The sequence below is a fragment of the Mobula hypostoma genome, chromosome 10 (genome assembly GCF_963921235.1).
Source record: "Mobula hypostoma chromosome 10, sMobHyp1.1, whole genome shotgun sequence".
NCBI classification, from domain to species: Eukaryota; Metazoa; Chordata; class Chondrichthyes; order Myliobatiformes; family Myliobatidae; genus Mobula; species Mobula hypostoma.
The window spans coordinates 88,763,018-88,773,917 of NC_086106.1; the positions used below are offsets into that span (position 1 = coordinate 88,763,018).

The 10,900-nt window shown below is 40.6% G+C and overlaps 1 protein-coding gene across 1 annotated transcript; it reads left to right on the forward strand.

The window, feature by feature from the left end:
* The first annotated feature begins 8,261 nt into the window (after positions 1 to 8,261).
* Positions 8,262 to 9,348, forward strand: LOC134353369 (solute carrier family 25 member 53-like). Its single transcript, XM_063061399.1, has one exon. It carries the CDS (start codon positions 8,479 to 8,481, stop codon positions 9,346 to 9,348), a length of 870 nt encoding a protein of 289 aa, XP_062917469.1. The 5' UTR covers positions 8,262 to 8,478.
* Positions 9,349 to 10,900: the final 1,552 nt, after the last annotated feature.

Sequence of the window (10,900 nt, forward strand, 5' to 3'; positions counted from 1 at the left end):
TACTAGTCACCATGGTGTGTTTACAGTATTTATTTCTCTTGAGAAGATGTAGCACAAAGACAAAAAGCTGTGCCTTTTAGAAGTTGCTTCAACATCCTTCTGCTTTTTCATGATTTTCTTCTTTATTTCCTTAGCTTAACAGCTAGAACAGAGTAGCACTGAACAGCCCATTCAGCCATGAATTTGTGCTGATCTTGACGCCACTCTATACTAAATCACCTCTGCCTCTCGATCATCCATACCTGGCCATTTCTTTCATATTCATGTGTCTATTTAAGTTCCACCAAACTGCTTGCTTCTACTTCTATCCCTGGCAACTTATTCCAGGCACCCATCACTTTCTACATTAAAAGAAAACTTACCCCTCATGTCACCTTTATACTCTCTCCCTCTAACCTTAAAAACATGCCTTCTATTGTTTGACATTCTACCCTGGGGAAAAGATTCTGACTGTCTACCTACCTATGCCTCTCATAATCATTATAGACCTCTATCACTTCTCCCCTCAGGCGCTGACACTCTAGGTCCATATCTGTGCAACCTTTGCCTATAGCTCATACCCACTAATTCAGGCAGCATCTCGATAAACCTCTTCTGCTACTTTCCCCCTTCTCCACATCTTTCCTACAATGGGGCAACCAGAACTGCACACAATACTCCACATGTCATCTAACTAAAGTTTTTCTTAATAGCTGAATTATTTCTTTAAACTCTGTCTGCCATTTCTTTGCCCATATCTGCATTTGATCTACATCTTGATATATTCTTTGATACTCCTTTCACCATCCACAACTCCATTTTGGTGTTAACCACAAACCTGTGAATCCACCCATCTTCATTTTCATGCCAATCATTGCTATGCATTACAAACTACAGAGTTCCCAGAACCAAACCTTGTGGAACATCACTAGTCACAGACCTCCAACCTGATTAATAGCCTTTCACTCCTATTCTGTCTTCTACGGGCAAGCCAGTTCCAAATCCGAACTTTCAGTTCACCTGGGATCTCATATATCTTCTGAATCAACCCACCATGAGGAACCTTACCAAATGCTTTACTAGAGTCCATGTAGAATACATCCACTGCTTATCCTCTTTAAACACATTTGTCACTTCCTAAAAAAAGCAATAAAGTTTGTAAAGCATTACCTGACTCACAAAAAATTATTTTGACTGTACCCAAGTGAACCATACTGTATCAAATGTGCATAAATTCTATCTCTCTGCATCCTCCACAATAGCTTCTCTACCAATTACATGAGGTGCACCAGTCTATAGTTACCTGGGTTATCCCTATTTCCCTTATTGAACAAAGGACCAACATCTGCTACACTTCATTCCTCTGGGACCTCACCTGTAGCTAGAGAGGACACAAAGATTCTTGGCAAAATTCCAGTAATCTCCTCACTTGCATCTTCCAATATTTTGGGATATATGCCATCAGACTCTAGGGATTTATCCACCTGAATGCTTGTCAGAAGACCCAGCACTATTTTTCCTTAATCGCAAAATGTTGCAACACATTAGTATGCCCCATTTTTTTTCACTATTCTTAAATTAATTCTCAGTAAATAGCAATACAAAATACTCATTTACAAACGTTTGTAGTACTTCAGCTACTTGCTGTGACTCCAAGCAAACATTCACTCTTTTATCCTTGAGTGGACCTATCCTCTCCTTAGTTATACTCTTTTTCTTAATAATAAATTTAAAATGCATTGACTATCCTTGACCATGCAGACTAAAGACATTCATGGCTCTTTTTGCTCTTCCTAATCACCTTCTTCAGCACTTTTGTTCTGTCTTTACAGTCCACAACATTTGATTTAGCTTCCTAAATTGTACATCTGCTTCCTCTTTCTGTCTGACTTAACTTAAGACCTCTTGGGTCATCCAAGGTTCCTCTTCCTTAGCACCCATGTAAGGGATGTACTACTATTACATTACATAGTTAGTATTTTACCTCAACCTTTCTAACTATACTACGACTACTAGTAGTAGTAGTAGTTTCTAACTATACTCAATACAAACTAATCCATAGACCACCTTACAACAAGTTAATGATGATGCACACAAAATCCAGTGCCATTTAGCACTTTGGAAGTAGTGCTGTGAAGTTTCACTGGGTTTGTTCATGGGATGAAGTTGTTTAGGAAGGCAAAGGAGGTGGGATGGCGCTCTTAATTAAGGATGACATCAGGGTGATTGTGAGAGACAACATAAGATCTATGGAGCAGAATGTTGAGTCCATCTAGATAGAGACTAAGAATAGTAAAAGGAAAAAGTCACTGCTGGGAGTTGTCTATAGGTCACCTAATAAAAATATTGCAGTGGCAGAGGCGATTAACCAAGAAATGACTGAGGCTTGTAAGAACGGAATGGCAGTTGTCATGGGGGATTTTAAGTTCCACATAGATTAGGTGAATCAGGTTGGTCAAGGAAGTCTTGAGGAGGACTTCATAGAATACATCCATGATGGCTTTCTTGAGCATCATCTTAGTGAACCTACAAGGGAAAATACTATCTTAGATCTAGTCCTGTGCAATGAGACAGGTAAGATTAACGATCTTGCAGTCAGGGATCCTCTTGGAAAGAGTGATCATAGTATGATTGAATTTCGCATTCAGATAGAGGATGAAATAGTTTGATCTTAAACTAGTGTATTATGGGAGATAATAAGGGAGACTACAACAGGATGACAGAGGAGTTGGCTAATGTGGATTGGGAGCACAGGCTATTTGGTAGAACAGTTGAGGAACAGTGGAATACTTTCAAAGAGATTTTTCACAGTGTTCAACAAAAGTATATTCCAGTCAAAAGTATGGACAGCAAACGTGGGGAGAGCCAGCCTTGGATAACTAAGGAAATAAAAGATAGTATCTAATTAAAAGCTCATGTACAAAGTCGCAAAGAGTAGTGGGAGACTGGAGGATTGGGAAAACTTCAAAAAGCAACAGAGAACAACTAAACAAGAAATAAGGAAAGGGAAGATAGAGTATGAAAGTAAATTAGCACAAAATATAAAAACAGATAGCAGAAGTTTTTATAAATATATAAAGCAGAAGTGGGTGGCTAAAAGTCAATGTAGGTCCCTTGGAAGACAATAGGGGGAAATTGATATTGGGTGATAAGGAAATGGCTGAGGCATTGAATGACTATTTTGTGTCGGTCTCCACATGGAGGACACATCTAACATGCCAAAGAATGATGTTATGGATGAAATGGGAGGTGAGGACCTTGTTAAAATCACCATCACTAAAGAGATAATGATGAGCATAAAGGGCCTGAAGGCAGATAAGTCCCCTGGTCCTGATGGGATGTATTCCCGTGTGCTGAGGGAATTGGCTGAGGTTATAGTAGATGCGTTGGTAATCATTTACCAAAATTCTCTAGACTCTGGGCAGGTCCTGGCGGATTGGAAGACAGCAAATGTCACGCCACCTTTTAAAAAAGGATGCAGGCAAAAGACGGGCATCTATAGGCCAGTTAGCTTAACGTCTGTAGTTGGGGAAAATGCTTGAAGCTGTCCTTAAGGAAGAAATAGCAAAACATGTAGAAAGGAGTGGTTCCATTAGACAGACGCAGCATGGATTCAGAAAGGGCAGGTCCTGTTTGACAAACTTACCGGAGTTCTTTGAGGACATAATGAGTGCAGTGGATAGAGGGGTACAGGTGGATGTTGTATACTTGAATTTCCAGAAGACGTTCGATAAGGTGCCGCACAAGAGACTTATAAATAAGATACGGATGCATGGAGTCAGTGGAAGTGTATTGACATGGATAGTGGATTGGTTAACCGATAGAAGGCAGAGAGTTGGTATAAATGGGTGTTTCTCCGGTTGGCAGTCAGTGGTGAGTGGGGTGCCGCAGGGGTCGATGCTGGGCCCGCAGCTGTTTACCATCTACATTGACGATTTGGAAGAGGGGACTGAGTGTAGCATAGTAAAATTTGCTGATGACACTAAACTGAGTGGAAAAGCAAATTGTACAGAGATGTGGAGAGTCTGCAGAGGGAGATAGATAGATTAAGTGAGTGGGCCAAGGTCTGACAGATGGAATACAACTTTGGTAAATGCGAGATCATCCACTTTGGAAGGAATAATAGAAGAGCAGATTATTATTTAAATGGTGAAAGATTGCAGCATGCTGTTGTGCAGAGGGAGTTGGGAGTGCTTGTGCATGAATCTCAAAAAGTTGGCTTGCAGGTACGACAGGTTATTAAGAAGGCAAACGGAATGTTGGCCTTCATTGCTAGAGGGATTGAATTCAAGAGCAGGGAGGTCATGCTGCAACTATACAGGGTACTGGTGAGGCTGCACCTGCAGTACTGTGTGCAGTTCTGGTCTCCATACTTGAGGAAAGATATACTGGCTTTGGAGGCAGTGCAGAGAAGGTTCACCAGGTTGATTCCAGGGATGAAGGGGTTAACCTATGAGGAGAGATTGAGTCGCCTGGAACTATACTCTCTGGAGTTCAGAAGAATGAGAGGGGATCTTATAGAAACATACAAAATTTTGAAAGGGATAAGATAGAAGTAGGAAAGTTGTTTCCATTGGTAGGTGAGACTAGAACTAGGGGACATTACCTCAACATTCAGGGGAGAAGATTTAGGACAAAGATGAGGAGAAACTGTTTTTCCCAGAGAGTGGTGAATCTGTTGAATTCTCTGCCCAGGGAAGTAGTTGAGGCTTCTTCATGAAATATATTTAAGATACAGTTAGATAGATTTTTACATAGTAGGGGAATTAAGGGTTACGGGGAAAAGGCAGGTAGATGGAGCTGAGTTTACGGACAAATCAGCCACGATCTTATTGAATGGCGGGGCAGGCTCGATGGGCCGGATGGCCTACTCCTGCTTCTATTTCTTATGTTCTTATTTTTACATGTGAAGAAAGGTTGGAGTTTGCATTCAATGGAGTTTTTGAAGAATGAGAGACATGTAATATTCTGAGGAGAATTGACAGGGCAAAAGTCATGAAGATGTTTCCCTAGTTAATTAAGATGGTTCCCTTCTGATTCTTGGGTAAATGGATTTGGTTGGCAGATTGATGTCTTTTTTTAATAGAAGCTTGTATGGCGTATAGCTCCGGATTTGTGCTCCAAATGGGTTTTTATTTCTCGTTTTTTTTTGTTTGTTAGTTGGGTTTTTTTGTGTTTTAGTTAGTAGGGGTTCCTTTTTCCTTCTTCCTTTTTCAAAAAAAAATATAGCTTTAACATTTTGTTTTTTAAAATTATTATTAATGATATACTGTTTGGTTTGGTTAATAGTTTGACTCTTATTATACTTATTGATATATTGACTTGATTATTTTAATGTATTTTTCTTTGTTAATTTTCAATAATAATTAATAAAAAGATTTTAAAATGAAATGAAGATGTTTCCCCTACTGGGGGTATCTAGAACTAAGAAGCATAGCTTTGGAAGAGACAACCCATAAGAGACAGTGATGACAGCAAACTTCTTCTCAGAACTTTGTGAATCTTTGAGATTCTCTATCTCAGAGAGCTGTGGAGGTGGAGTTATTGAAATATAATTACGTCTTAATTAGTCAGGGGTCAAACATTACGATGAGAAGGCGGGAGAATGAGATTGAGAGGGATAGTAGTCAGCCACACTGGAATGGCAAGCAAATTGATGGGCCCAGTGGCCTAATTCTGCTCCTATGCTTAATGGACTTATGGTAATCAAGACAGAGATTGATAGACATGAGCACCTCAAGTGAATCAAGGCACAAGAGATTTTGCAGATGTTGAAAATCTAAAGTAACACACAAAAAATGCTGGAGGAACTCAATGGTTCAGGCAGCATCGATTGAAATGAATAGAGTCGAAGTTTGGGCTGAGATCTATCATCAGCCATGATGAAAGGTCTCGGCACAAATCGTCAACTCTTTATTCCTTTCAAGAGATAGGGAAGAGAGCGAGAAGTGATGGATCATCCAGGTTTGACCTCAATGTAAATTTGTCTAATCTTACTCGTTTCTTTTGTTATGTTCATTCATTTTTTCTACCATTGCATTCTGGGTATCCAGTGTTCATTCATGTAACAAGTGTCAAGGCACAATCCATCCACTGCATGGGAAGACTGCCATCTACAGTTAACAATTCATATGTCAACCTAATTTAAAAATATATCACAATTAATTTTATATCAGTTGAAGGTATGCAGTAGTAAAAACTAGTTTACTTGACCTTAATCAGAAATAAATGTGACAATGGTACCTGGGCTGTTGCTTGGAATGAAATTGAAGAATTAAAGCTGAGATGACAGTGGCTGACTAAAGTGTGTTTCTTTAACACTAGAGAAATGCCGAGGATACACTAAGGAGAGTTAAATTAAAATAGCTTATAAGATCCAGAGCGGGTAGTGATCTAGTTGTCTGCTGCTCCGATTGTGACTTTAGCAATGCTCTGAGAGCCCACAAGACCGGAAGAAGGAAAAGACCTGTTTTTATGAAGTTGCTATGGGAAGCAGACATCTGGTCTAAACTGTGATAAGAACTAAAAACGTGGCTCAAGTGATATCCAGTTTTTGCTGTAAATTGGTGAATTTTGTCTCCAGGTCAATGCATTTATGAATTAACTTTTTTTTAAAATTAAATTTGTTTAGAGCAAATTTCATTCTTTTTATATTAAGTCAAACTGCAAGAAATTTGGTTATGTAAACAAATTTCTATAGGAAGATGCTAATTAACAGAAAATGTGACTTGATAAGAGATGTAAAACAAGTGTACAATTTACAAGTGAAAATGGATTTCAGCAAGGCATTTGACAAGGTACCCTATGGAAAGCTTACTGAGAAAGTAAGGAGGCATGGGATCCAAGGGGATATTGCTTTGTGGATCCAGAACTGACTTGCCCACAGACGGCAAAGGGTGGTTGTAGATGGGTCATATTCTGCATGGAGGTCAGTCACCAGTGATGTGCCTCAGCGATCTGTTCTGGGACCCCTACTCTGCATGATTTTTATAAATGACCTGGATGAGGAAGTGGAGGAATGGGTTAGTAAGTTTGCTGATGACACAAAGGTTGGGGTGTTGTGGATAGTGTGGAGGGCTGTCAGAGGTTACACTGGGACATTGATAGGATGCAAAACTGGGCTGAGAAGTGGCAGATGGTGTTCAACCCAGATAAGTGTGAGGTGGTTCATCTTGGTAGGTCAAATATGATGACAGAATATCGTATTAATGGTAAGACTCTTGGCAGTGTGGAGGACCAGAGGGATCTTGGAGTCCGAGTCCATAGGACACTCAAAGCTGCTGCACAGGTTGACTCTGTGGTTAAGAAGGCATACAGTGCATTGGCCTTCATCAATCATGGGATTGAGTTTAGAAGCCAAGAGGTAATGTTGCAGCTGTAAAGGACCCTGGTCAGACCCCATTTGGAGTACTTTGCTCAGTTCTGGTCGCCTCACTATAGGAATGATGCAGAAACCATAGAAAGGGTGTAGAGGAAATTTACAAGGATGTTGCCTGGATTGGGGAGCATGCCTTATGAAAACAGGTTGAGTGAATGTGGCCTTTTTTCCTTGGAATGACAGAGAATGAGAGGGACCTGATAGAGGTGTATAAGATCAGCAGTCCCCAACCACCGGGCCATGAGGAAACGATATGAGTCAGCTGCACCTTTCCTCATTCCCTGTCACGCACTGTCGAACTTGAACATAGGGTTGCCAACTGTCCCGTATTTGCCGGGACATCCTGTACATTGGGCTAAATTGGTTTGTCCCGTATTTCCCCCACTAAGGTAAGCGTTCCTATGAAACCTTTCATGCTGAAATGGCGTGAAGCGAAGAAGCAATTATCATTAATTTATATGGGAAGACCCAAAAAATAACCCACCAAATCATAGCAAATAACACATAAAACCGAAAATAAATAACACTAACCTATAGAAAAAGCGGGAATGATATGATAAATACACAGCCTATATAAAGTAGAAATAATGTATGTACAGTATAGTTGGAAAGATGAAGGCAAAACCGATTTGTGGGGGGGGGGGCAGAAATTGGCATGTACGCGCATGCGCACACAGGTACCTGCGCAAGGCTTCATGGCCATGGTAGTCTTTCCTGAGGTAAAGTGTCCCGGGATTTGACTGCTACTCTTGTCCCTTATTTGGGAATGAGAAAGTTGGCAACCCTAACTGTAAAAGACTTGTTGAGGTGAGTTTAACCCTACTTGAACACCGCACCTCCCCCCCGCCCGGTCGGCCGGTCCGCAAGAATATTGTCAATATTAAACCGGTCCATGGTGCAAAAAAGGTTGGGGACCCCTGCCCCAGGTAATTTCTAAAGTAAGGACATGTTCGGCACTGCTTTGTGGGCCAAAGGGCCTGTATTGTGCTGTAGGTTTTCTATGTTTCTATTTATATATTGTTTAGTTTTTATATTCTCGAGTATAATGTGTGTGAAGTAAAGCTGGTACGTTGTAAACATTTGTGCATCAAAAAATTTGTTTGTTTGTTACAGAAGTAAAAATGCAGGAGAACCCTGAAGACTCAGTCACCAATTCAGTGCTAACCTCGCTAAGGAACTGTGGAATTGGGGCAACCTCTAGCTGTCTTGCTACAGTTCTGACATTCCCAATCCACAAGACAATTTTTCGGCAGCAAATTCATGGTTTCATTATCCGAAAAGCTTTTTCTCAACTCCGTCAAGAAGGTTTCCTCAGATTTTACAGAGGAATTCTCCCACCTCTTCTAGCTAAAACAATCCAAGGCACATTGTTGTTTGGCACCTATGACAGCATCATTGGGAGCATGAATCCTAAGAATATAACTATGTACCATCACTTCATTGCAGGATCATTATCTGGAGCTATGGAAGCCCTAGTGTTGACTCCATTTGAACGTGTCCAAAATATTCTTCAAGACCACAGGAAAGATGCAAAACTTCCTAGTATCCAAAGTATCCTAAAGTTGTTTAATTCCTATATTTTTAAGGATAGGTTACAACTTGGGTACTACCAAGGCTTCATCCCCATTGTATTGAGGAATGGAATAGGCTGTGCACTTTATTTCTCTTTCAAAGATCCAATTAAGAATTTGCTCTTGGATAAAGACATTCCCAGTGGGATTTCTGCATTTGTCTCTGGCAGCTTCAATGGAATGATGGTGTGTTTTATTTTATATCCACTCAGTGCCGTGATTGCAAACATACAGGCCCAGGTCGGACATGAGAAAATTAACCTTTGGAATTTCGTCAAAAACTTCTGGGCATCTCGTGACCGAAGTTTCTTGTATGTTTACAGAGGTGGCTCCCTGATTATGCTGAGGTCCTGTGTAACATGGGGATTAACCACTGTTATCCATGATTTCTTAAAGGCAGTGCAGAGTCCTAAAATGTAGAGAATTGTATACTCACATTTGCAGAAAATACAAGGTTAGGAGGCATAATGACGTGATGAAATGGAAGCATGGAATTTTGTCAAAAACTTCTGGGCATCTCATGCCCAAAGTTTCTTGTATGTTTACGGGATGGTTCCCTGATTAGCTGAGGTCCTGCGTAACATGGGGATTAATCACTGTTATTCATGATTTCTTAAAGGCATTGCAGAGTCCTAAAATTCTCTAGAATTGTATACACACGTTCACAGAAAATATGAAGTTAGGAGCTACAATAGCATGATTAAATGGAAACAGGAAATTACAGTCAGACAAATGCTGACGAATCAACATGGACAAAAAAAAAGGTTCTTCTTTACCTGTAATAAAATAAAACTGAAAAACAGGTTCACAGAAGCACCAGAATAAGAAATATTCAAGAACACGTGCAGACTGCAATACCGAATGATGTTGGGAAATATTTCATCCAAAATTTTACTGGTCATTAGAATACGGCCTGTGTGTCTGTGATATCCTGATGTGTGTAGGAAGATGACCCTTTGCATCTCCCACACTTTGTGTCAACTCCACTCGGCTTAACAGCTGCCCTGTACTTACCAATACTCTTGTATATGATGTTAGTTTGTATAGTAATGTTAATTTCTGGTGTTAACTTCACTTTCTCTTACTGCCTAACTGTGCAAATTTACAATGGCCGAACTGAATCACCGTATGAGTAGTAATTCTACATTACAGAAGACACAGTCTAATTTCTCAGTCCCTTGTTTATTTTCTTATTGAGATACTGTGCGGAACAGGCCCGTTCAGCCCTTCAGGCCATGCCACACAGCAATCCCCCAATTTAATCCTAGACTAATCACAGAACAATGTACAATGACCAATTAACCTACCAACTGATACGTCGCTTCAATGTGGGAGGAAACCAGAGCACCCGGAGGAACCCCACGGTCACGAGGAGAACATACAAACTCCTTACAGGCAGCGGAGGGAATTGAACCCAGGTCACTGGTACCATATAGTCTTGCGCTTAATCACACTACCATGCCCTTAGACCATGGAAGACTTGCATCCACACCTGGTCGGTGGGTCTTGAGGAGATCAATTTGGGAACTGTAGACTCAACCACAATGGAAGTGCCTGACAGGGTTAATGGGTGGCTGGTTCATGAATGACATTCTCCTTCTGCCGTTTACAGAGGTCTTGTGTGTGGCCCCAAGTCATGTCCTTGAGGTTCCCAGTACTATCAAAATGCTCTATCTCTACTGTACACGATCATGGGGCAAAGGTTTTTAAGTAACAGTGGAAATGTTACACTATTTTGAGGATGTTTTCAACACATTCTTGAATCTCTTGTCTACCTGGTAATCTCTTCATGTGACAGAACTAAGAACAAAGTGTTGAGGGGTCTGAGGTCAGCCATGTGAATAACCTGCCCAACCTTGCTGACCAAGTGTGATATGGTTCCCTGTTCTGGGGAAGCTGGCCTGGGAGAGATCATGGATGATGTTTCACTTATTCTTTGAGTGAAAGTTCAAAGATTTTGCAGAAAACTTTG

Coding starts and splice junctions, on each gene's coding strand:
- LOC134353369 (XM_063061399.1), top strand. CDS start 8,479: ATGCAGGAGAACCCTGAAGACTCAGTCACCAATTCAGTGCTAACCTCG.